Source organism: Hyperolius riggenbachi, chromosome 2, assembly GCF_040937935.1.
Source record: "Hyperolius riggenbachi isolate aHypRig1 chromosome 2, aHypRig1.pri, whole genome shotgun sequence".
Taxonomy (NCBI): domain Eukaryota; kingdom Metazoa; phylum Chordata; class Amphibia; order Anura; family Hyperoliidae; genus Hyperolius; species Hyperolius riggenbachi.
This window is the reverse complement of record NC_090647.1, coordinates 294,372,146-294,399,976: the sequence shown is the minus strand read 5'-3', so window position 1 is coordinate 294,399,976 and position 27,831 is coordinate 294,372,146. Positions and strand designations below refer to the sequence as shown.

At 43.7% G+C, this 27,831-nt stretch overlaps 1 protein-coding gene across 5 annotated transcripts in view; it reads right to left on the bottom strand.

Annotated features, from left to right (window-relative positions):
- The window catches only part of LOC137544351 (RH-like protein), a 107,756-nt gene that overhangs the window by 2,767 nt on the left and 77,158 nt on the right, over positions 1-27,831 (bottom strand). For all 5 annotated transcript variants that reach the window (XM_068265417.1, XM_068265420.1, XM_068265418.1 and 2 more), the window contains 6 exons: positions 27,056-27,206; positions 16,397-16,550; positions 11,387-11,556; positions 7,811-7,948; positions 3,605-3,735; positions 1,794-1,873 (listed from right to left, as the gene is read on the bottom strand). In XM_068265417.1, the coding sequence (XP_068121518.1) occupies positions 1,794-1,873; positions 3,605-3,735; positions 7,811-7,948; positions 11,387-11,556; positions 16,397-16,550; positions 27,056-27,206 (824 nt within the window). The remainder of the gene's footprint in view (positions 1-1,793; positions 1,874-3,604; positions 3,736-7,810; positions 7,949-11,386; positions 11,557-16,396; positions 16,551-27,055; positions 27,207-27,831) is intronic.

Here is a 27,831-nt window from a genome sequence, read left to right as displayed (position 1 = left end):
TAGGGTTCCTTTGTTGCAGTGCTTTGCTGATTGCCGGTGATCTGCAAAAGCTGCAGAATAGCTGTGAGTGGGTCCCGGGCCTTACGCTATACCTGCTGTCTGTCAAGTCTCCATCTTAATTAAAGCCTGTGTCAACTGCATTTGTGGCCATATGAGAGCGTTACCCACATGGGATGGAAGCAAGGCAACACAGGCTTCAATTAAGCTGGAGAGCGCTCTCACACAAGAGGGATAGAGGTGTACCGGGACCAGCCAGCATTTGCCTGTAAACTCACTGCTCGTGACAGACAGGCCGGTCTTTTGTGCACCCCGCTGTATATAGGACTGAATCTCATATAACTTATGAAATTATAACTGCTAAAAAAAGATTCTTCACTTTGTATGGTATATAGTTTTGTATACTAATTTTGTATATGTGAGGAGTGACTGCAATACAAAATTACTGCTTGCGGCCTGCAAAATAGACTTCAAGGGTGCAGTACAAGCCCAGGCTCCAACCGGACCTCAAATAGACAATTGGAGTGGACACAACACTGTCCACTCCCCCCGGCCGTTGGAGTCTGGCTCAAGTGGGAACATAGTATAACTGTGCTTATTAATATGTCTTGCCTTAGTTGATTCAGTTATTGACCAAAAGTTGAGCAAAACATTTGATTTCAATGTATGAGGAAAGGCATGCTGTGGGATGCATAACCATTACCAATGTAGCCTTAATAAAGAGCTAATAAAGCAGTTGAAGGAGGGCCCCTCTGGTCCAGGGGCTCTGGTGCGGTCACTACCTCTGCATCCCCTATTGCTACGGACAACCAAGGTACAACCAGGTTCCAATGACCATGTGTATAGATCTGCAGTCTGCAGTTCACAGTAGAGTACGATTCAAATCCAAAATTTACTGACACATAATTACAAAAAGGCTCTTGTGAATTGGAAAACACTCAGCCCTTAATCATAACCATAAAACATTAGAACAAGAATGTATAAGGACTTAGGCCCCACCATTAAGTAAAATCCACCTCAGAGGAGTGGACTGACTTTATGTTCATAATTTTAATATGGGGTCCAATTATTTGTATTAAAAATTCTACCAAACACTTTTGCGCATCTTTGGTTCACTTTTAAAATGATTATTGGCTAGCTTTAGGTCAGTGAATGGCAGTACACAGATCAATTTCTCTCTTGATTAAATTAATACACCTGTACATACAAAGCAAGGTGCCTATCAATGATATGATCTTGATTGTACCATATCAATGCAGTGGAAAGGTAAACTGAGTGAATATGATTTAAATGGATACTCTCTCCATATGCTTTTAGTAAGCAATGAGATATATTACATGTCTTTTGCGATTGTTTTCACCTTTTGTCTTTTTCTTTTGCACTTTTAATAAAAACCCTTTGAATACTAAATGGATACTCTCATAATGTACAATCTTGTAGAAGGGTAAGCTGAGTGAATATACTGTGAATGGATAATTTATGTAGATGTGGTGAGTTTGTACAATGAAGATGTACTGTTAATGGGCACCTTAAATTATAGTTAGCAGCAGATTTGTTTGTAAGGCTTCAGCTTATTGTAGTTTCAGTTTTATTGAGGATATATTTTTTTGTAATTAATGAATGAAAAACAAAAAAACAACGAACATGAACTAGGTATTGCACATTTCGTTTAGTGAAGTTTCCCTTTTTATTAGGGGTTTTCCTTTAAAAGCGTATACAGCACAAGTTATTTAAGTCCTATATAGAACACAGTATAAAGAGAAAACTACAATTATCTAGCACAAGTTTATACTGACCAGTTATAAGTCCACCAACCACACTTAGTGACAGTGTCATAAAGAGACAGCCGATAACAACTAATGGCTGATAAGCAGGACTGTGGAGAAAGAGAGGGAGAAAGGAGTAGAGAGAGACTTATTAATATGTATTAATATATCCAAAAAACATACGGTTAAGTTAATTTGGTTCCCTCCCCCCCTCCTAAATTGGCCTCAGACCATGATGGACATAAGACTATGGTAGGAATTAGATTGTGAGCTCCTCTGAGGGGCAGTTAGTGTCAAGACAATTCACTCTGTTAAAGTGCTGTGGAAGATGTCAGTGCTATATACATATGAAATAATAATACATAACAGCATAGAACAGAAATTGGCAAGACTATTTTGTATGCATACTTTGTATCTCCACATTATATTTACATAATTTTGCAATTCCTCTAATGACATGTATTGCTCTATTATCCTACCCTGACCACCATAACCTTGTTTCTCACACCACCAAAAACATAACAAATATATAGTAATATGAAGGTGGAAACTCAGCGCTGTCGGGATCCCTTTTCACCTTGTCACAGCTTCTCATCTCTGGGACGCCCTCAGTGGCGCCTCTCATCACATGCGTCGCTGGAGGAGACAGAGAGGGGACGCTGCTACTATGTGACCGGGATCCTGGCGGTGCCAAGGTAACTATTGCAGCTTGCTCCGCATACTCTGCATATGGGGGAGGGAGGCTGACTAATACTGGGTGCACATCTGACTATACAGAGGAGAGGGGCTGCCTAATACTGGAAGAACATCTGACTATACAGAGGAGAGGGGCTGCCTAATACTGGAAGAACATCTGACTATACAGAGGAGAGGGGCTGCCTAATACTGGAAGAACATCTGACTATACAGAGGAGAGGGGCTGCCTAATACTGGAAGAACATCTGACTACACAGAGGAGAGGGGCTGCCTAATACTGGAAGAACATCTGACTATACAGAGGAGACGGGCTGCCTAATACTGGGTGCACATCTGACTATACAGAGGAGAGGGGCTGCCGAATACTGGAAGAACATCTGACTATACAGAGGAGAGGGGCTGCCTAATAATGGAAGAACATCTGACTATACAGAGGAGACGGGCTGCCTAATACTGGGTGCACATCTGACTATACAGAGGAGAGGGGCTGCCGAATACTGGGAGCACATCTGACTATACAGATGAGAGGGGCTGCCTAATACTGGGGCCACATCTGACTATATTGGGGAGAACGCTGCCTTATACTGTGAGCACATCTGACTATACAAAGGAGGAGGGCTGCCTAATACTGGGGGCACATCTGACTATAGTGGGGAGGGGGCTGTCTTATACTGGGGGCACATCCGACTATCTATACTGTAGAGGGACTACCTAATACTAGGGGCAAATCTTGTTAGATTTAAGAACAGAATAACTTAAACTGCAGTATAGTACAGCAACCACAAGATGTCACTGTCTGTAATGTGCTGCAATGATCTCTAGGGTATTGTGATTTTCCTGTATTCATTCCATGTTCCTCTCTGTCCTAATTAAACTGCATTACCTGATGGTTTTGTATGATTTATCTTCGTATGTTTTCTTCAGTAAAGAACTCTAATTTGTTATACCGGGTGCCTATCTGCGTGTGCCTACCACTCTGCTCCATCACATCTGACTGTCTATATTGGGAAGGAGGACTACTTAATACTGGGTGCACATCTGGTTATCTAAACTGAGGAGGCGGGGCGACCTAATACTGTAAGCACAGTCCTACACATAATGTATATATCACATACAGACAAATGTAAAAGAAACGGAATACTTACAGTCTAAATTCTCCAAAATCTGCCACTAGGATTACAAGTGCATAGGCCAGTGCTCCAATCAAACCAGGCAATCCAAATGTGTAGTGAACACCACACGTGTCATGCACTAAAGTAATGACTTTTAAAGAGTCCTGCAAAATGATATATTGTTGGTAGTTGTCAGAAAACAACTGGCAATATATAAAAAGATACATGATCCATTACAGGCAGTCCCCTACTTACAAACAGGTTGGGTTACAGGAGATTGTAAGTTGAATTTGTTTGTAAATTGAGTCCTGTGTTGAACATGGTGAAACGTGGATAAATTATTTACTTTAGGGCAACTCTGGATTTGGAGATATAGTATGAATTATGTTTTTTTTTTGGTTGTTTTCATCGTGCTTTTAAAGTGTTTTCAAATATTTATAACAGTTTATACAATAATGTAACATTTAGGCCTCTTGCACACTACATACAATTCAGATTTTTTTTATACGATCAGATTTTTTATTTCAATTAAAAAACGTAGCAGCTTGTAGTACTTTTTTTAATCGGAATTGCATGTAGTGTGCAAGAGGCTTTAACAAGATAAATATTTGATAAAAATGCAGAATTGTATATTTTGTACATGAATGAAGACAACATACTTTGTATCTCTGAGACAATGTAGCTTGAGTCATTTGTAAATAGGGGACTGTCTGTATAGGTCAAGTTTACCAAAATCTCCTATGTGTAGTTAGCAAGGCTGTTAGCCAGTAGAATCACGTGCTACATTGTAAAAGCCCCTGTTAAAGCCACGGGTAAGTTTTCTGTAGCAGAAACTTCAGGTCTGTCCAGCTCAGTTACCACAAAGGCAAGTTATGGTACAATACTGCATCACTCCATTCTCCATAACATACAGTAGAGCTTTTCATTCTCTTCTTTGTGGACATCCTTAACTGTTAGAATTCAGAATGTACTGGGGAAGCTGCAGGCATGGAGTAGTCAAGAAAAAAAGGCAATATGGGTCTGTAGTACGAGTACCGAGATTGTATTAGTGACTATTCTCTCATAAGGGACCATAAGAGCCACAGTAGATCTGTCTAGCAACAGTCATTATGGAATGTACTCTTTGGCAGAGAATAGCTTTTCCTATTTAAAGGAATGTATTTAATCTGAACAAGTGGTTGTAAGTCTACAACAACAAAACATTTGTAAAGCTGAGGTTGTAGAAGGTGTGACGCAGTTGCAACAGATCCTTCAGGTATCTTGGGCCTAGATCGTGTAGGGATTTGAATGTTAGCAGCATGCTCTGCCTTTGACATGGGAGTCCAGGGTTCGATCCCTGGCCATGGTCAGTACCTATTCAGTAAGAAGTCCTTAGGTAAGTCTTCTTAACACTGCAGGGTGGCTTCTTGAGCGCGCCCTTAGTGGCTGCAGCTCTTGAACACTTTGAGTCCAACAGGAGAAAAGCGCTATACAAATGTTAGGTTTAGGATTATTAATTTTGAAAAGAATGCTCTATTTTATGGGTAGCCAGTGTAGTGAGCAAAGGTTTGGTGTTATGTGGCAATGACAGGGTTGGCTTGTTAACAGTCTTGCGGCAGCATTCTGTACTAGCTGCAGGTCGTGTAGGTCTTTATTTAGAAGGCCAGCATAACTCGCCATGGAACCCCTTGCCATACTAATAAATAAGCATGAAGGGATCAGGGGGCTCCCCATTGCTGGCCTTCAGCACAAAATCTGCATGTACGCAGACGACGTGGTCCTGACACTTACAGACACCCAAAACTCGCTCTCTAACCTGGCTGATATCCTGCTAACGTTTGAGGATATGTCGGGTCTCCGAATAAATAGTCAGAAATCCTGTGCTCTCAACATATCCCTCCCCCCTCAAGAGCTTGAGCCCTTGAAAGCTTCATGTGATTTTAAATGGGAACCCAATAAACTAAAATACCTAGGAATCTATCTCACTAGCTCCTACCATACCATGTTTAAGGCAAACTACCCAGACTTAATTAAAGGGGTCACCCAGTCCATGGAATGTTGGAAGCGATACTGTATTTCCTGGGTCGGCCGCATAGCTGCTACTAAAATGGTGGTTCTACCGAGGCTGCTCTATGCTTTCCGCGTTTTGCCCGTGAACATCCCTGCCACAATACTCAAAAACTTGCAATCTTCCATCTTTGCATTTATATGGGGTAAAACTAAACCACGAGTCCCTAGGAGCACATTGCTACGTCTAAAATGCGACGGGGGTCTGGGTGTCCCCAACATCAGTGCTTATTACAAAGCTGCGCAGATATCACAGCTAGCTATGTGGAATACGACACCTCAACCCCCCAAATGGACTCGGATAGAACAGTCTATCTGCTCTCCCATCTCCCTCGGGAATCTGCTATGGTTATCTCCCAAGCAACGGGGGATTATCAATAACCCAATCATTAAACACTCTCTCAGAATATGGGACGCGACTAAGCATAGAGGCAGCCTAGTATCAGCACACCTCCCCCTCACCTCTTTCCTAGGTCACCCTAGTTTCACCCCGGGTATCGAAAACCCCTCAGCATTTCATTGGTGGCAACATAAACACCTAACATCCCTATACGACCTGACCACCGACACCGCAATCAAATCTTTTACATTCCTAAAAGAAAAATATCAGTTGCCAGAGTCAGAATCCTTCCGCTACTTGCAAATAAAACATTTCTTTTCCTCACTAATCAAGGGTCACAGCTCACTCCGGACGCGCACGGGGTTTGAACACATCTGTGCCTCTGACCCAGGCTCCCCGGGCTTAATATCCTCATTATATAGGAACATCGTCTCTCCCCCTGGTCTCCCAAAACCACCCTATATTACAAAATGGGAACAGGATTTAGACACCACGCTTGAGAGCGAGGATTTGCTTACTGTATGGTCAAATACCCCACAATGCTCGATAAGCGCCTCACTTGTAGAAACCCAATATAAGGTGCTCCTAAGGTGGTATCTCACCCCACACCGCATTTCTAAATTCGATTCAAAATGCAGCGGATTATGCTTTCGTGGCTGTGGCCAGAGGGGCACCTTCTTACATGTATGGTGGACATGCCCTAGAGTCCGGAGGTTCTGGATCAGAATTTACCAGGTCATCTACTCTACTATTACAGTCAGGATCCCCAAGCTCCCTGAAATTGTTCTCTTGGGCATGCGTCCTCCAGCAATAACTAAACACCAATACAGATTACTCATGCATATTTGCCTGGCGGGTAAACGGGTCATAGCTAGCTCATGGAAATCCTCAACCCTGCCAATAGCCCAATTCAGAACTAACTTGAGCAACGCATTATGTTTTGACAGGATGAAGGCTATCCTTGAAGACTCCCTCCCCAGCTTTGAAAAAACCTGGCTCCCTTATATTAATCAATACCACCAGGGACTCTCCACATCTCTCCTGCTAATTTAGGGGAGGGTTGGCATCTGATGTAGCCAGGGATGGTTGCTCCCCCCTCCCCCCCCCCCCCCGCCTTTTTCTACTCCTCTTCTTTTTCTCTGCTTCTGCCACTGTCCTCCGCCCTTCTTCTCTTCCTCAGTCTCTTGAGCCTCTTCTCTCTGGACCAGGCGCAGACGCCTGCCCTGACCTTCTAGGGGTCGGAAAAACTACTTGCTGTTTCTTCCCCCCCTCCTAGGAGCATATGTGACCTAGTTGTTCTGGTCTCCACAGCTAAATCATATACCTAACTGCCCACCGCTGCTTGGTGGGCCTCCATGTAGCTTATCCATTTACAGTCCAACCTGTGGACACCATGATGGGTGCCGGCGACAGAGGCCTTAGAGCTGCTGGCACTCACCTGTAATTTAGCACCGTACAGACACTGCCACCTAGCGAGGCAGTAAGCACAACTAGGCTAAAATTTATGACATACGTCAGAGCCCACTGACATAGAGGTTCAGCCAAATTGTTAGTCACTGTTTTGGCATTCATGTTCTATTGTTTCATTATGCACTTTACTGATAAATTGTGAATGTTTTCTTTGCGTGTACTAGTGCAATTACGCAGATGTTTATGCACTCCCTTATTCTCTGTACTGTACACTTATTGCTTTCAATAAAATACTTTTGTGGAAAAAAAGAAGGCCAGCATAGAGGGCAATGCAATAGTCCCGTCAAAAATTAAATGTGTTTTAACCATCGCCATCCTAAATTTGAGGCACATTTAGAAAGGGTTATGATGCACAATGTTACTGATATGATGTAACTGATTACCTTCATGTATCTTAGACCAAATACAGAAGCAAGTCCAGCTATTAGCCCTAGAGTCATGGTAACCCAGGGATACTGAACAATGGAAGCTGTAAATCCAACTGCAACACCACCAGCCAGCACAGCATTGCGGATCTGAATCTGAGAATACAGAAAATTAAGGTGACTCGAACACAGTCAGAGTGACATTCAAACACACATTTCCCAAAGGAGAAGTAAAAGCCCAAGCCCACCATAGATTCTAACTAGTGCTGAAACAAAAACAAAATCAAACAAAATCAAACCAAATCCAGGTCCCATACAACATGTATGGGGCCACCCTCCCCCTGTGTACAATATCAGGGGAAAGAGCTACAGGGAGTGCTACACAGTCTGCCACACAAGCACTGTTTACACAATAATTGCATTTTCATAAAAAAGTGATGTGTCATTGATACACAAACCATACTGTACCTTAATGTCAGAAGATATCTTTCCACTTCAGTCTCCGGTTAGCTATTGTTTTCAAGAAATTATAGGTGTTTTAAATTGTGCTTTGTTGCATCCAACACAACAAACCACTGTTTAGTGGATGGAGCAACCCCAAATTCTCAAATTCCCACTTGTGTCCTTGTGGGACTTGTTTAGGAAGCAGTAACTGAGGGTTAATTATTGTTTAGGATCCATCCTGTCGGACGGATTATCGCCTGAGGGATATTTTATTTTAGTAGTGAGAAGCCTCTAATTAATCCAGGGGCTTGCCTTCTATAGCCCATAGTTGCAGCAATGGGTCCATCTTTATCCTCTTTATCCTAGAGCAGGCTTTCTCAACAAGGGTTCCCTGGAACCCCAGGGTTCCTTGAGGACTCTGCAGGGGGCATTTTCCCCCATCGTGGAGGAAGTATAATATAGCACATTATAATAGGGGGTACTGTAAAAAGAAGCACTAAATTGGGGGTCAGAATAATAATGAACACAGTATAATGAGTGGCAATGTAATAGGAGGTTGTGAAACTAACAGCCTCACCTACTTTTAAAGACCATGCCTCCGGAAAAAAAATGCAGGGGTTCCTCGAGATTATAAAATTGTTTGCAGGGGTTCCTTGAGATCCAAAAGTTATTTGCAGGGTTCCTCCAGGGTAAAAAGGTTGAGAAAGGTTGTCCTAGTGGCTTTCTACTACTAAGGTAAGTATCTAAGTTCTTTATTTTTCTACTGTAGTACTCACCTATTCTCTGCAAACATATTAGACTAGGACTGGTGCACACCAAGAGCGGTTCTGAGCATTTTTTAAAACGCTTGCGGGCTGAAAACCTAATGTACTGCAATGGGCTGGTGCACACCAGAGCAGTTTGTTTTTTCCCCAAACGCAAACTCGGGTCCTGCAGCATTTTTGCTGATTTCTGAGGCAATTCTGCCTCAATGTTAAGTATAGAAAAGTGGAAAACCATTCTCAAAAACACTAGATCAGTAGTGTAGTGTAGTGCAGTAGTGTAGACACAGGGGACATGTGACCATTAAACAAATTCCTGTTAACTACCTACTAACCACTCAACACAACTGTGTGCGTCTGTACTTGAAAATGTTCACAACTGTTAGCAGCTGATTTGAGATAAATGGGGGGTGGTAATTACACCGTTCCCAGACCATCTGTGTAAACTATCCCTATGGTATCTCCAGAAGACTCCAAGCATATCCAGTGGGGATATCAAATGATCAAACACACCTAGGCTCGAATTGTTATAAAGCTGTCTCCAATTAAGTGATTAGTATGTTCTGCCCTCACCAGAGTCACATTATTCCGAGTTGCTGAAAGATTTGTCAATTAGCAGCTATGTAAATACAGTTAAAGACATCATCCATGGTGAGAGTGTGCTTAATGAATCTAGGACACATTAGGTTTATAAAAAAAAAACGAAAAAAAAACCTTCCTCACTGTGGGTGCCTGCATGGAATTGCAATACCATAACTACTACTTTTCCTGTAACACTCACTCTTTTTCAATGTAACCTCAGTGGCACTGGCAGATATAGTCTGTTACCTCATTATAGCAATCCATGTTTTCTGCATTGCTTGTGATATTCCCACAGAGGATGCCTTAGTAAATCCTTTAGACTGAACTAACTTTAACCTCCCAGGCGGTATGATTATTTCCAGATTTGTTTTCCAAAAGCGGTGCAATTTTTTTCACAAGCTTTCAGACCATAAAAATCATACCGCTAGATAGATCTGCACTTTCCACACCTCCGATGGATGCAACTCGGGGTTACCGCTCTGAGCTGCAGATTTCCGTGGCGAACCTGACTTGGGGTTACCGCTAAGGAGGTTAAACAAGAATAAATGTTTCAAGTATACTGTATTTAAAAATAAAAAAGCAAATTTAAACTGAAACCGTGTCACTCCTAGACCAGAGCATGTTAAACAAAGTCTTGTCTCTTCCTGTTCAGTAAGCTAGTATGTATTCAGCAAGGAGTCCATGGACAAGACTCCCTAACACTGCTACTGCCTATTTAACATGCCCTGTGGCTGCAGCTCAAGCGATTTAAGTCCTGCCAGGAGAAAAACGCAACGTAAATGTTATTTGTCTTGTCTTTCTGCATTTACAGTCCATTTTCAGGCACAGTTGTAATTATACCATGTGAAATCGATATCACACGAGTGGTTGAACGCTGGTTTTCTCATGGAGAAACTGCCACGTAACCACAGAGTAAATGAGCTTCAGAATGGTGGAAGGTGTAAGCCGCATTTGTTCGGAGCAGATATTAAGTGGCCAAAAATAGTTGCAACCAACATATGGGTGGTAAAGGTCTCTGGAATGCCTGATCTTAGCTCATCACATTCATTTGGCAATGTTCTAGCATTGTGCATACATTCTGTACTCCAGTGGCTGAGCTTCCGAACACTGGGTGGACATCAGGATTTGGGACAAAGCATAAACCAAAAAGACGAGCATTTAGCAGTAGTTGAATCAACACAACAGGTGACTGTCTGGGCAATCAGTTGGATGAAAAAGGCCTTAATTTGCATTTGAGTCCAAATGTTGTGTTTATGTCATTTCTATTTTATTTTGGTGTCTGAATGCCAGCATTTATTTTTAAGAAATGTGGCCATATCACTTGGAACAGCACAAATGAAGGTATTAAATGTAGGGTCCTGTGGGCAGAGCTGTTGCTACTGCTTGGCTCAGCCAAGTTATTGGGCAAAAAACTTTGTGGAGTATGCAAATTAGCTTGACCATTACCAGAATTTACCAGAAATAGGACTTACCGATAGCTCCAGTCCAATCAGTGTTGGGACCCAAATAACGGTCACTGTTCTTTGCTCAATGCTTATCATCGTGCCTTTCAGACTGTGATGGATGGAACGCAGATTTTAGAGATGTTTTGCAGCCTATGTGGGATGAAGTAGCTAGAGAGGGGCTTCTCCTGACCAGGCTGTTTAACAGTGATTTGATTGATATTAACTAATAATGCACTGATGGACTTCATATGCACAGATGAAACAACCTCTGTCTACACATGACTAGGAAACACCTGTGCCTGAGTTAGTCTTTAAATATGCATAAATGCTTTTATCATTACAGAAATTACAATTGAACTTACCATTTTAAACTTTCCTTTCCCACTGAGAAGGACAGATGCAAAGAACACGGCAACAGTGCTGGCAGCCAATGAAAAATACGTATTGTAAATAGCATTTCTAAGCTGTGTAGTGTTGTGTTTGAGCAACAAAGAATTGTAGGAAGGCCAAAACATCCACATAAACAGAGTGCCTAAAGGTGAAATAAAAGACAGCTGACATTAATCTAAGGATAATTAGGTATATGCAGCCTTTTTTTACACATCCCACGCAGATTATCCAAACATGAACACATAAATTGAGCACTACAGTTTTTCTCATGTTATAGCCCGGTTCACAAGCATGTCCCGCATTGTCTCAATCAAATGTTTTTCAGCAAGCATGCAGAAAGTTAAGTTGACCCTAATTAACCTCTTGTGTCACCTTCACCTACACTTGGCCTTAAGATTCATGGACACCTGTAATGGCTTCCGCCCATAGTGATCGGATGTGATCGCTAGAACAGCAGTTCAGGGACCCAATGCTGTAGGGATGCATCGCTGTGCATTTGTCTAGCAAAGTATCCATACAGCACCAGGGTCCCCACCCTGTGTGCCTTAGCGATTGTATCCAATCGCTACAGACACACATGTTGGTGATAAAACTATGCTACATGCTCTAGTGATGAAATATGGCATATTTAGTTATTTAACCACTTCGCATCCAGACCTTTTTTCCCACTTATGGACCAGAGCAGTTTTGACAGTTTAGCCATGTCCTTATTTAATCAGAAATAACTTTATCCCTACTTACGACACAGAAACGAAATATATATTGTTTTTTTTCAAGACAAACTAGACTTTCATTGTATGCCATTTTTTTCCCTCAAACAATTTTGTTTTCTATGAATTTTAATGGGAAAACAAAGAAAAAAATAGAAAAACCATTTATTTCTCAGTTTTACCAATGTTAGGATTCCTCATGTGACGTGTTCTGTCCATTGCAGGTGGAGCCGCAAATGGACAGTTCTGGTTTGTCAGTTTGCATTCGGTTGTGCATTCGCAGTGAGTCACTTTGTCATTTGCAATTGCTCTGCAGTTCTGGACAGCTCAGAATACTGTCATTATTCCACTAATGGTTTGCTGCAGCTGAGCTGCAGCCAGATAGCCCTGGATTTCCTGCATGCATGTTCTTGCATAGTACTGCATGCATTTGTTATGATGGTCTTTCAGCTAGAAAATTGTGTTCAAGCCAGCACAGGATTGAGTGATTACCATTCAGCTGTGTGGAGATTTGCATGCTTGCATCCATTGGCTGATGCCAGCATAAAGGCCTGCTTCTCCTGCTAGACCCCGACCCGTCATAGTTTCAGCTCTGTCTAGGCTGTTACTGGGTCCCTTGATCTTGTAAAATATATTCCTTGTCTTAGTTCAGTTATCCTGTGGAGCTACGTTATATATTTCCCACGGGGACATATATACGTACTCCTTCTAGTCCCGAGATTTTGTATTGCCTAGCCTTGTTCGCGGTATGGCTCCAGTTCCTAGCCAGTTTTCCTTGCTTATGTTATATATCGGTTCATCGCCGATATATACATATGTTAGTCAGTAGTTTGTAGTTTCATTGATAGCTGTAAATTGTAATATGCTAGGAAATCATATCTATTGTATATTTGTCTATGTATTACGTTTGCCTGCCTTTGATTCTGCTATTTCCTGACTATTCTGTCCTGTCCTTGCGAGGTAGCCATTGCTGTGGTTGCTATTGGTTACCTCACTCCTGTCTTGGTGAATGCTTGCTGTCACTGTGGCAGTGACTAGTTTAGCAAGCATTCATTCTGTCAGCCTCTGTTCTCCTAGTCCTGTCCTTGCAGGTAGCCATTGCTGTGGTTGCTATTGGCTACCTCATTCCAGTCTGTCTTGTATCTGTCTTAATGTTTGCTATCGCAACAGCAGCGCAACATCGCACTGCGCTGCCATTGCGTCTTATCAGAAGCCCAGAGCTGCAGTTGCTCTGGGAAGCCTGTGTAGTCTTTTCCATAATTTAGCTCTTAGCCTTGTTGTGCTGGCTGGTCAGAAAGTATGACCCCCCCAGCGTTACAACCAATTCCAGTTTAAAAATAAAAAGTGCTATTGTAGATAAAAAACACAAATTTTGTTTGGCTATTCTTACTGCTTATCACAAAACTTAGATTATGTCCTGGTCACAATTTATGGTGAAGATATTTGATTCTGAAATAATGCTACAGAGTGTATTTTTCACTATGAAATGAGAAAATAAAAGTATTTTTAATAGTAACAATCAATCTCATTAGCTCAGGAAACATATATTCCCATTCGCCAATTAGTGCTGCATCAGATAGTGCCAGAAATGTGCACAGGAGCAAGCACAATCCTGCACAGCACTGCTTCTGCTACAAGATGTATTTCTACTGTCTTGTGGCTTAGATGAAGTCACAGAGGACATATATCTACTGACTTGTGGATAAAGTGGTTATTTATTTGTTGTATTTATAAAGCGCCAACATATTACGCAGTGCTGGACATTAGTTTAGGTTACATACAATATTTAGGGGTGACATACAGCAATATGACAATACAGGAATACAAGAAAAACCAGATCACGCAGCACAGTATGAGTACAAGGTAATGCTTAGTCAGTCACTGGATGGGAGCATGGAGATTAGGCAAGTTAGGTTCACTCAAATGCATAGCATGGGTGCACAGTAATGGAGCTGCATGATCAGGCAGGACACACAAGGAGGAGGACCCTGCCCAAAGGCTTACAATCTAGAGGGAGAGGTAGGGACACGAAAGGTAGGGGACCAGAGTTCAGCTGTGGGTTTAGAGCACTTGTGAGGGGTGGTAGGCCAGAGTGAAAAGGTGGTATTATTTTTATTGGGACATGCCAAATAATATATAACTGTGGCCACTTGTCATGTGAAAATTGAGAAGGGTGAAAAATGAAAAAAAAATGCATTTAGACCAGGCATGGGCAAACTTGGCCCTCCAGCTGTTAAGGAACTACAAGTCCCACAATGCATTGCAGGAGTCTGACAGCCACAGTCATGACTCATAAAGGCAAATGCATTGTGGGACTTGTAGTTCCGTAACAGCTGGAGGGCCGAGTTTGCCCATGCCTGATTTAGACCTATTTTTCCCCAGTGAAATGCAAAATGCCTACAAAATTATTTTTACTCAAAAAAAGCCTAGATTGCATTCAGGGCCGGCCCTAGACTCTTTGCCGCCTGAGGCAAGTTTTGAAAAAACTTACTGGTTGTCGCAAGCTTACGCTACATTTAAAACTAGAGGGGAGTGCAGATTGGGGGACCCAGGTGAGGAAGGGGGGGGTCCGACCCCCCTCCCCACAGCTAGGCCCAATACCCCCATCCTGCCAGCTACCCCTCCAGCTCGGCGGCCGCCACCCCCGCACCCACGGACGGGCGGATGCCGCCCCTAGAACTTTGCTGCCTGAGGCAAAAGTTTCACCCCACCTCATGAGCGGGCCGGCCCTGATTGCACTGAAAAAAAAGAATATATGTATCACTTTGATGGCATAGGTAATTAAAAAGTTATTTCTGTGCTGTAATAGTGACAGCTGAAATGCCAAAATCGTCACCAGTTAAGGACAACGCTAATTGAAATCTACGCCCTCTTTTGATGCTGTTGTGGCTGCCAGGTCGCGCGTTCTTGCCGCTCACCTTGCTCCCGCCGATTGTGTCTCTCTCTGTCCACTGCAGTTCACTCACCCTGCCATCTCTACGATGGCAGAGCACTGTAAGCCAGTCAGGATCCGCTTTCATTGGCTCCTGACCCTGTCTATCAATGTACGCAACTCCCATTGGCTTACATTGATAGACAAGGTCAGGAGCCAATGAAAGCGGATCCTGACTGGCTCACAGAGCTCTGCCGTCATAGAGACGGCAGAGTGGGTGGCCTGAGGTTTGCGACGTGCGGCATGGACGATGGGTATGTGCGGTGATTAGGTGGTATTCCGCCGTTTATGGTACCAGTGGTCTCTGATCCTTAAGGGGGCAGAGACCGCTGGTACTTAAGTGGCTAAGGGGTAAAAACTCAGGAATCAAAGTAGAAGAATCATTGCAGTGCATGGGATACAGAATCCATCTGTGGTATAATCAGCACTTCTTATTGTACTATCATATGAAATGCATTGCTTCAATTGGAAAAAATAAATAAACAACGCATATAAAATGTTAAGATGATTTAAGTTGATTAGAGATTAGTTATTAAAAGCTGGAATATAAAAAAACTTTGGAAGGAAAACTAAATTATTTAATATTTTTTCACAGAAACTTTTCTGTGAAATAATGAAAATGTAGTGACCCTGATTACTCAGCTTCACTAGATCTAGATACACTCCTTTAATACGGAAGTACAGGAATTTCTACTTTAATGCACATTTGATTATTATTTTGTTATGTAACCAGCTGGTTGAAAGAGGCTGTACTATTTGATTTATGTTTCACATCCCAAAACAATACACATTTCCCATAATGCAATCACTTGAATTGATGAATGCAGCTTAAATTGATGTTTACTAGACAAGAGAAAGAAACAAACAACATCTGTCTTCTGCAGTGCAATATAATTATTTGATCTGCAGTGGATGAGCTAAATCAAATACACTGGACAGAGTCTGGGATTACAATAAAATCAAAGCATTCATTTCCAATGATTCCTCAAAATTTACAACAGTCATTAACCATTATATCATTTTTAAGTAGATATCAAGCATGTAAAAATCTCTTATATGCTAGCCATTCCACGTAGGTGAAAAAGTATGAACAGAGTCATCTAAGATATGTGCAAGCTTTTACATTCATAGAACATCATCTACCCTTATCATATTTGCCTTGTAGGCATCTCTAGAGCCTTCTGCTTATGCCAACAGACCACCAATGTTTAATTCATGCCCAATTTTCCTGGGATAAAGTCCTGGCATATAACAGCAACCCCTTTTGCAATGGCAAACTGGTACTGTGGATTAAAAGTTTATCTCTGCTAATTACATGTATGTACTTGTCAGTTACTTACCAAGCATGGAAAACAGTTCTGAGGTAGTTTCAGATTTTTCATACTGCTCACTAGCTATGTTACCAAGTAGTGGTTGAACCATAGACCAGGACATTGCATATCCAAAATATGCCCCAAAGATATGAGCATGCATCATACTGACATGGTCGTCAATCTATAGGGTAACAGAAAAAAGCTGTACATGAATCTGTGTCAAAATACAAGTTGATTTGAATATTAAAAAAACAACAACATGATTTTAGACACATTGGGCCATATGCAATTCACTTTTTCACCTAAGTTTTCTCCTAAGAGATCATTTCTCATCTTCGATTTAAAATAGCTTTCCAGCACTTTTCAACAAAAAAAGTACCAAAAAGTAGGTGAAATGGTAATGTCAAAATTATTTTGAGTATTTTCTTGCTTTCTGGTGGCTCAAAAAGGAATTTTATTGACAAGTTTAAAAATATCACCTAGGTGAAAAATGTGGAGAAAAAGTTAATTGCATATGGGTCATTGACCCATATGCAATTAACTTTATCACCTGAGTTTCCTCCTAGGTGATATTTTCACACCTTGTAAATAAAATGCCTAAGGCTCCTGAAGACTTCTGAAGCCTCATTCGCGGCAGAGAGAGAGAGCCATATTTGGCAAAATTGGTCAAATACTGATACTGGGGAGCCAGTGCTGGAACGAGGAGCGAGAGAGGAGAGGGAAGGCTCTATTTTTTTTTTTATATCGATTCCCATTTACTTTAAAAGGAGAATCTGTAGAAAAAAAAAAGAAAAAAAAGAGCCCTTGGGGGATCTTTACTTTGGGAGGGGAAAGCCTCTAGATCCTAATGAGGCTTCCCCTTCCTCCTGTGCCGCACGGATCCAGGCTCAGTACAGCAGACCCAATCAGGCTCACCTATTTCCGTAGGAGCCTGAGGGGAAGATGGTACTGCACCTGTGTTGGATTGTAAAGGTAAATATCTCCGCATGCACGCATTGGCAGATTTTCGGGGGGAGACAGCACTGGATCGGGGCTACTGCAGAGGACTAGGGAAGCCTCATTAAGATCCAGAGGATTCCCCCTCTCGAGGTAAGTACACCATAGTGGCACTTTTATTTTCTTACAGATTATCTTTAACCACTTGAGGACCGTGGGCTTTAACCCCCTTAAGGACCAGGCACTTTTTTTCCATTCAGACCACTGCAGCTTTCACGGTTTATTGCTCGCTCATACAACCTACCACCTAAATGAATTTTGGCTCCTTTTCTTGTCACTAATAAAGCTTTCTTTTGGTGCTATTTGATTGCTGCTGCGATTTTTACTTTTTATTATATTCATCAAAAAAGACATGAATTTTGGCAAAAAAATGATTTTTTTAACTTTCTGTGCTGACATTTTTCAAATAAAGTAAAATTTCTGTATACATGCAGCGCGAAAAATGTGGACAAACATGTTTTTGATTAAAAAAAAAACCATTCAGTGTATATTTATTGGTTTGGGTAAAAGTTATAGCGTTTACAAACTATGGTGCAAAAAGTGAATTTTCCCATTTTCAAGCATCTATGACTTTTCTGACCCCCTCTCATGTTTCATGAGGGGCTAGAATTCCAGGATAGTATAAATACCCCCCAAATGACCCAATTTTGGAAAGAAGACATCCCAAAGTATTCACTGAGAGGCATGGTGAATTCATAGAAGATATTATTTTTTGTCACAAGTAAGTGGAAAATGACACTTTGTGACAAAAAAAAAAAGTTTCCATTTCTTCTAACTTGCGACAAAAAAAAATTAAATCTGCCACGGACTCACCATGCCCCTCTCTGAATACCTTGAAGTGTCTACTTTCCAAAATGGGGTCATTTGTTGGGTGTGTTTACTGTCCTGACATTTTGGGGGGTGCTAAATTGTAAGCACCCCTGTAAAGCCTAAAGGTGCTCATTGGACTTTGGACCCCTTAGCGCAGTTAGGCTTCTAAAAAGTGCCACACATGTGGTATTGCCGTACTCAGGAGAAGTAGTATAATGTGTTTTGGGGTGTATTTTTACACATACCCATGCTGGGTGGGAGAAATATCTCTGTAAATGACAATTTTTTAATTTTTTTTTACACACAATTGTCCATTTACAGAGATCTTTCTCCCACTCAGCATGGGTATGTGTAAAAATACACCCCAAAACACATTATACTACTACTAGGATTTCACAGGTCATTTTGAGAAATTTCGTTTCAAGACTACTCCTCACGGTTTAGGGCCCCTAAAATGCCAGGACAGTATAGGAACCCCACAAATGACCCCATTTTAGAAAGAAGACACCCCAAGGTATTCCATTAGGAGTATGGTGAGTTCATAGAAGATTTTATTTTTTGTCACAAGTTAGCGGAAAATAACACTTTGTGAAAAAAAACAATAAAAATCAATTTCCGCTAACTTGTGACAAAAAATAAAATCTTCTATGAACTCACCGTACTACTAACGGAAAACCTTGGGGCGTCTTCTTTCTAAAATGGGGTCATTTGTGGGGTTCCTATACTGTCCTGGCATTTTAGGGGCCCTAAACCGTGAGGAGTAGTCTTGAAACCAAATTTCTCAAAATGACCTGTGAAATCCTAAAGGTACTCATTGGACTTTGGGCCCCTTAGCGCAGTTAGGGTGCAAAAAAGTGCCACACATGTGGTATCGCCGTACTCGGGAGAAGTAGTATAATGTGTTTTGGGGTGTATTTTTACACATACCCATGCTGGGTGGGAGAAATAACTCTGTAAATGGACAATTGTGTGTAAAAAAAATCAAAAGATTGTCATTTACAGAGATATTTCTGCCACCCAGCATGGGTATGTGTAAAAATACACCCCAAAACACATTATACTACTTCTCCCGAGTACGGCAATACCACATGTGTGGCACTTTTTTGCACCCTAACTGCGCTAAGGGGCCCAAAGTCCAATGAGTACCTTTAGGATTTCACAGGTCATTTTGAGAAATTTCGTTTCAAGACTACTCCTCACGGTTTAGGGCCCCTAAAATGCCAGGGCAGTACAGGAACCCCACAAATGACCCCATTCTAGAAAGAAGACACCCCAAGGTATTCCATTAGGAGTATGGTGAGTTCATAGAAGATTTTATTTTTTGTCACAAGTTAGCGGAAAGTGACACTTTGTGAAAAAAAAGCAATACAAATCAATTTCCGCTAACTTGTGACAAAAAATAAAATCTTCTATGAACTCACCGTACCTCTAATGGAATACCTTGGGGTGTCTTCTTTCTAAAATGGGGTCATTTGTGGGGTTCCTATACTGCCCTGGCATTTTAGGGGCCCTAAACCGTGAGGAGTAGTCTTGAAACAAAAATGACCTGTGAAATCCTAAAGGTACTCATTGGACTTTGGGCCCCTTAGCGCAGTTAGGGTGCAAAAAAGTGCCACACATGTGGTATCGCCGTACTCGGGAGAAATAGTATAATGTGTTTTGGGGTGTATTTTTACACATACCCATGCTGGGTGGGAGAAATAACTCTGGAAATTGACAATTGTGTGTAAAAAAATCAAAAGATTGTCATTTACAGAGGTATTTCTCCCACCCAGCATGGGTATGTGTAAAAATACACCCCAAAACACATTGTACTACTTCTCCCGAGTACGGCACTTCTTTGCACCCTAACTGCGCAAAGGGGCCCAGAGTCCAATGAGTACCTTTAGGTTTTACAGGGGTGCTCAAAATTTAGCACCCCGCCCACTTGCCAGGACAGTTAACAAACCCCACAAATGACCCCATTTTGGAAAGAATACACAACAAGGTATTCCATGAGGGTAATGGTGAGGTCATTGAAAATTTTATTTTTTGTCACAAGTAAACAGAAAATTACATTTTGTTAAAAAATAAAAATTAAAAAAAATTCTGCTAACTTGTGACAAAAACTAAAATCTTTTATGAACTCACTGTGCACCTCACATAATACTTTAGGGTGTCCTCTTTCCAAAATGGGGTCATTTGTGGAGTCTGTCCTGGCATTTTAGGGTCTCTGCAATCATTACATGTATGGCCAGTATTAGGAGTTTCTGCTATACTCCTTATATTGGGTATACAAGTAATGCACTCTGGGCTGAAAGGAAAAATGAACGGCAAACATACCTTGCTCCACATCAATGGCAGATCTTCCTCCACATCAATGGCAGTGATAACCTCAGGAGAGAGACACCCCGTGCCACCCTGCACTCAGGGTGAGCCACCAACTTATGTGACTGGGCCTCAGAACTTTAGTATACAGCATTATGCCTGTAGGATACAGCAATATGTCTGCCAATAGAGATGACTCTGTGCGTCATTAAAGCATCATCATAGGCCCAAAGTAAATCACATAGAAACCGGGGGTGTCCACACTCAAGGGAAATTCAAACATGCCGTCTTATATCGCCAACCCAGGACAGATCAGCAATATCAAGCATGGAAACCGATCCTTCTTCCGACTTTTATGCTTACCTGTTTTTTTGTTTTTCAAGCTTACCTCTCCTCCACCTGGGACAATGTACGAAAGACCACTGAGTGTGTGCCTACTCCTATGTCTGGAGTTCCCTAGGTTCTAATAGTGTACCTGCTCGTGGTACCTCTCAAAGCACTCCCCTACGCATAGGCCAGGCTGGTCAGGACATTTGGGACAATAAAAACTGGTGTCATTCCTTCTTCTAGCACTGCTGCAGACACGACAACGTTTTCTTCGGATGCGTTGACCTGGGGCACACGGAATCTGATAGGCGTAATGCCTTCAATGCAGTCGGCTAGTTGCATCGGGGGGGGGGGGGGGGGGGGGGGCCTGGTACCTCCTGGATACAGGATGTCCAGAATAATCTGTTCCTGAAATTGAAGGAAAGATCCAGTTCTCCCAGCCTTACTGTAGAGAACAAAGCTGTTGTAAACTGCAAATTGAATCAGATAAAAAGACACTTTCTTATACCAGCGTCTTGTTTTCCAGGTAATTAAATAGGGCGCTAACCTCTGGTCATTGAAGTCCACCCCTCCTATGTTGACATTATATTCGTGGACGACAAGGGGCGTTTTTAATGACCTTAGTTGCCCGTTGAATTTGGACTGTCGTGTGTGTGTGAATGGTGGACAGAAAGTAAACGTCCCTCTTGTCCCTCCATTTCACCGCGAGCAGGTCTTCAGTATGCAAGGCGGCCCTCTGCCCCCGTTCAAGTCTGGTGGTAACGAGCCCTTGGGGGAAGCCCTGGCGACTAGGCCGTGCAGTGCCACAGCATCGGATTCCTTCTAACTTTAAGTGCTGAAAGAGGGCCACACTTGTGTAATAATTGTCCACAAAAAGATGGTACCCCTTCTGGAACAAGGGTGACACCAAGTCCCACACAACCTTTCCACTGCTCCCCAGGTAGTCAGGGCATCCGACCGGCTCCAATTTTGAGTCTTTTCCCTCATAGACCCTAAAACGACATGTATAGCCTGTGGCCCTTTCACAGAGCTTATACAGTTTCACCCCATACCGGGCGCGCTTGCTTGGGATGTACTGTTTGATGCCAAGGTGCCCGGTAAAGTGTAAGAGGGACTCCTCTACGCAGATGTTCTGTTCAGGGATATAAGCATCTGCAAATGTTGATGACAGGTGGTCTATGAGGGGCCGAATTTTGTGGAGCCGGTCATAAGCAGGGTGGCCCTTTTCATGACAGGTTTCGTCGTCGTTGAAGTGCAGGAAGCGCAGGATGGACTCAAATCGTGTCCTGGACATGGCAGCAGGGTAGAAGGGAACATGATGTACTGGGTTCGTAGACCAATACGACCGCAATACATTCTGTTTCATTAGTCCCAAGTGAAGAAGAAAAAGATTTTAATGTCGGAAACTTGGACTAGTTTCCACCCGAAAGGCTGGGCATACATGCTCTCTGGGTGCTCGGTGATGATTTGTGTGGCTTTACGGTTGGTCTCAACCACAATTAAGTCCAAAAGAACCTGGGTGATGAACAGCTGCAAAAAGTCTAGGGCCGTTCCTAGATGAGCTGTCGCCACCTGGACTCCATTCTGGGCGGTGAGAGGGGGCACTACGGGTGCGGCGGAATCAGGGGATTGCCAATCTGGATGTGCCAGCACCTCTGGGAGTCTATGGGTACTATGGGCCCGTCTTCTTCTTGGTGGCTGCGACGGGGGTACTACTGCACTTGCCACCGTACCAGTTTCAACTTCCATGCTGGCGCTCACCACTTCGCCAGGGTCTACAGAAGTACTGGTACCAAGTCCAGGAGATGCTGTGCTGCTGGTGCCTGCCTCACCAAGAAAACTATCATCAGCGCTAGCACCACCCTGCTGCCCTTGAGGCGGATCCTGCGCCACCTGCGGTCTAACGACGTGGGGTCTGGTACGCCTGGCTCTAGCCGGGACCAAAGCCTCGTCATCACTTTCGGTCAGGGAACCACTGCTTTCCACAGGTTCAAATTCGGACCCGGATGATTCGACGGATGATTCTTCCCAAAAGAACTCATCCGACTGGTCCATGTACCTGTATACCTCCTCATCGGAAAGCCCCCTTCTTGCCATTGTGGATTGCTAAATTTATGGGGTTTTCCTCCGAGACTACCCAGAAAAAAAGAGCACCTACTTAGCAAAAAGGGAGTATTTGAGAGGTATTGGGGTTGGTGGAAAATGGAATCTCAGAGGCAATCAAACAATCACGGGACAATCAAATACAATTACAGCACAATCGACTCCAATCACAGCACAAGCAAATCTGATGCACTCGGAAGGTGGTGGTTGGAGGTGGTGGGGGGGAGGGTGGGGTTGGGTTGGGCAATCAAACAATCACGGGACAATCGAAGCCGATCACGGGACAATCAAATACAATCGCAGCACAATCGAATACAAGCGCAGCACAATCAAATCTGATGCACTCGGAAGGTGATGGGGGGTGGGGGTGGGGGTGGGGTGGGGGTTGGTGGGAAGTGGGGTCTCAGAGGCAATCAAACAATCAAGGGACAATCGAAGCCGATCACGGGACAATCAAATACAATCGCAGCACAATCGAATACAAGCGCAGCACAATCAAATCTGATGCACTCGGAAGGTGATGGGGGGTGGGGGTGGTGGTGGGGTGGGGGTTGGTGGGAAGTGGGGCCTCAGAGGCAATCAAACAATCACGGGACAATCGAAGCAGATCACGGGACAATCAAATACAATCGCAGCACAATCGAATACAAGCGCAGCACAATCAATACAATCACAGCACAGTCAAATACAATGCACTTGGACGAAGATTGGGGGGGGGGGGGTTTGAGGGCGATTTGAGGGGGTGGGGGGTTGATCAGGAGCCCGCACGGGGCAGACTGAGTCCTGATCTGATGAGAGGCAGACACATCAGTTAGTGATTGCTGGGGAGGACAGATGTAAACAAAGAGCAGGGGATGTAATCAGGAGGGGGGTATGAGGGCAATCGAGGGCCTGGGCTGGTGATCGGTTACCCCCGCGGGGCAGTTAGGGTCTGCTCTGATGGGTGGGGGTGCTAAGGGGTGATGGACAGGTGATAGACAGGTGATCAGAGGGGGATCAGAGGGGGATCAGGGGGTAAGGTAGCTGTATACAGATGTATACAGTGTACAGGGGGGTAGTCTGGGATGGGGTCTGGGGGTGATCTAAAGGTAGGGGGGGGTCAGGGGTGACTAGGAGGCAGTTAGGGACCTAAACTAAGGGTCAGCGTCGCTAGTTAGTGGCAGGTGGGGGGGGGGGGGTTTACAAGGGTGCTGGGCAGGGGTCTGCTGGGGTGATCAGGGGGGGTATGAAGGATGGGGTGGGAGATCGGGGACTCTGGGCAAAAAAAGGCAGTGTGCTGTGGATACTCACAAAGTGCTTCCTCCTCGCTGGTGGTCTCTGGAACAATGAGACCACGAGGCGAGGAGGAAGCACGTATAAGGCACTTTGTTTACCTAACAAAGTGCCTTATACTCTCTGATTGGCGGATCCCGGAGATTCCTCCGCTCGCCGGCTCTGCTAAGTGGCCGGCGAGTAGAGGCAAAATGCCGGGCTTCCGACTCCCGGCGGAGGATCGCGTCACGGATGACGCGATCGCTCCGCCCATGCCCCTACAAGGACCGCCGCCATTTGTCAATACGGCGGTCCTTGCGGGGTCCACTTCCCGGCCGCCATTTGTCAATACGGCGGTCGGGAAGTGGTTAAAGCTGTTACAGTGCATTTTACCTCACTCAGAGGAGTCTCTCACAGACTGCACCAATTCATAGAATCCTTCTTATCTCTTTGTAATGATCTGCTCTGCTGTCTGCACAGGCAGACAGCTTTTTGACCATTTTTTAGGTCTGAGTGCTGCAGGTCCCTGGAAAAGAGACCTGTCTTCACTCTGCAAGTTTCAGAGTTGCTGTTCTGGTGAGGAATTTGCATCCACTTGTCATGCAAATTGCTTAGCTGCTTCCTTTGATGGCTTGCAGTATAAATACCATTTTCTCCCAGAATTCCCTGCCGGTCATGAAGGTTTGTTCCTGCTAACTTACCTGGAGTCTCAGCCCTCTGCTTATTGTTTGCTAATATTGCTATCTTAGAGTAGTTCCTTGGGAGTGCACTTGCATTCCTTCTAGCTTAGTGAGGTCGTATTATCTGTATTGCCTTGTTCTGTCTTTCTGTTGCGACTGTTCTGTCGCCAGCGGCGGCTGACAGGAAATCACTCTGTCTGTTTGGATCGCATTCGCCCTAGCGTTAGAGGCGGTGGATCTCTCTGTGTTCTATCTTGGAGTTTGACCTCGGCTGTGGTTGCTGCTGGTTACTCCTTCTGTCTGTCTTGTTGTGCGGATCGCACAGAAGAGCAGTGGATCCTTTCTGGCTTGTTCCTGTTGTCTGTTTGTCCGGAGCAAACGCTTGCTGTTGCCTGAGGTTAGGCAACCGATTAGCAAGCTTTTCTGTTATTTGTTTGTTTGTGTTTCTGGGTTCATTGTTAGTCAGAGTTGGCGCGTTTTGTCTGTTGCGCTACTCGTGAGGAGACCGCGCCATTAACGTGTTTTGTCGCTGTTGCGCTTCTCGTGCGGCGACCGCGTTTAGCTAGCGCGTTTGTTATTTTCCTTGGCGTTCTGTTCATTATTCTTTGCTGTGACTTTCTTACTACACCTATGCTCTTTCTTTACTCAGTCTTGTGTCGCTATTAGCAATCGCCATTCTTGCGATTGCTTTCCCACTTGGTCTTCGCTGTTGTGTGTTCACCGTCACCAGGTGGCGACTAGATTGGTGGACATACATACATTCTGTCTCTGTGCACACTCTCTCTCACTAGGGGCTATCTTGCCCTGTATTGCTTCCCCTCGTACAATTCCTATCTGGCATCTGTGGCAGTGCAGAGGGTTCATTCCTCTGCACTCCACAGCTCCATCTGCCGGTGGGAATCCCCTCTACAGGTGCATTGCACCAAAGCTGGGTTCTGTTATTCAAACGCTTGTGGAGGATTTCCGCAGTGTCAGCGCACATCTTGTGCGCTGACCAAGGAGAGAATTCCCCATTCGTTACACTCTTCCTGTTTTAGAACAGTTTGAGAAGGAAGCTGTATATTCTTAAAAAGTCTAGACAATTCTACATGATTTCTAGAAACCACCTAAGATTTTTCTCTCCAACACTACTGATAAATCAGGCCCTGTGACTCTAAGAAGAGACTAGGAACAACCTGTGACTTCTGACAGAGACTGGGTGTCTCTGTGACTTATATGATTCCTACTGTGATGCTCTGTCTTTGTCACTCACCAACATATACTGCTCTGTGTAATACAGCAGGTCCTGTTCCCTCCCTCCCTCAACCCGCTACCGAATCACTGAAAATGCTATTCCATCTTTGGTACCTGGGCAACCGGTAGAGGGAAATGCAATCAACGATGGGGATGCCCAGATATACGGGCCACAGTAGCAGCTGGGGAAAATGGTGGTAAATGATCATGTGTAAGATTGTAGGTACACAGAATGAGACTGAAGGCACAGTGCCAACCCCAGTGAGGCTCATATGTACCACAACACCCTTTTCTGTTACAATCAAAAAGTGAACTTCTGCTAGCTAGCAACCTAAAATGCTGGCTTTCGCTGATGGCAACTCATTTACCTCAAAACTAATAAGCAAATAAAATGAAGGCAAAATAGCTTCTGGCATGCTCATCTTACTGCTTCTCTATTTAGCAAGTCATCATCGATTAACAGCACGGACTAAATCGACTCTGGAGTCCCATTCAGCAGTGACTGTGTAAACAGTGAAGCCACAGGAAAAGCAGGACTTTCAGAGATCTGGCAAATTTATTTAAAAAGTAATATCAATAATAACAGTACTAGCAAGTCCTGTGTTTCTCTCATTTTTCTGGCCAGTTTACCTTAAAACAGGTATCATTCCCCTATTATGATTGAAGCAGAGAGAAATAAGAAAAGGGGGTACATGGCAGTGACTGCAAGCCAGATAACTAGAGATTAAGGTGTTGGGGCCCCATGGAGCGCCTCTAAGCCTAATAGCAATCAGTGTGTGACGGCTGAGGTGGGAGGGATAGAGGGGCGCACGTTGGTGTCTCGGCCTTGGGTGCTGGAGGACCTTGCTGGCTCTGCCTCCAAATCATTGTTTTTCATTTCTTGCAAATAAAAAAGTGCAAAGGAACAGGATACATCCAAACACTGTCTCTTGTGAACAGTTATATGCAAGCCTGCAGAAACGCAATAGTTTTTTCTTACCATCAGATAGGTTGTCATGATGTATCTGTTTGCGGCGAATATAGGTAATTCAATGATTGTCATGATAATCAATTGCACTGGATTTACTTTTCCTAAGATAACCCCGGAGGTAATCAAGGCTGGAAAAACGCTCATCAGTCCTGTTCTTAAGCTGTAAATGAAACACTAGAATCAGTAAATGTAAATTACATACAATGCAATTAATAAAAAAACACTGATCCAAATAGACTTTCAATAGCTTTTAAAGGGGTTCTGTGATGGTATCTAAAAACAAAACGTGTCACTTACCTGGGGCTTCGAACGGCCAGCTGCAGATATCCTGTCCCGCGCTATCACTGAAGAATCCTTTGTTCCCCGTCGCGGATCACCATCCAATTATTCATCTAACTAAACGAATGTCACTGCGGCTACGCGGCCGTGGGCTCGCTCCTGCTCGCGTCTCCAGGAGCTTAGTGTGCAGGCGCAGTGCGAGAAAACTTTGTACTGTGCCTGCGCAGTAAGTTCCCGGAGATGCGAGCAGGAGCGAAGATGCGCGAGGCCAGGGCCGCACAGCCGCAGTCACATTTGTCTAGTTAGCGAATAATTGGACGGTGACCCGCGGAAGGGAACGAAGGATTCTTCAGTGACTGTGCGGGACAGGATATCTGCAGGGGGGCGTTAGAAGCCCCAGGTAAGTGACACGTTTTGTTTTTAGATACCGTCACAGAACCCCTTTAAAAGCAGAGCAGCTTAAAGGAACACTATCGATTCACATATTTTTTTCAATTGAGATGGGA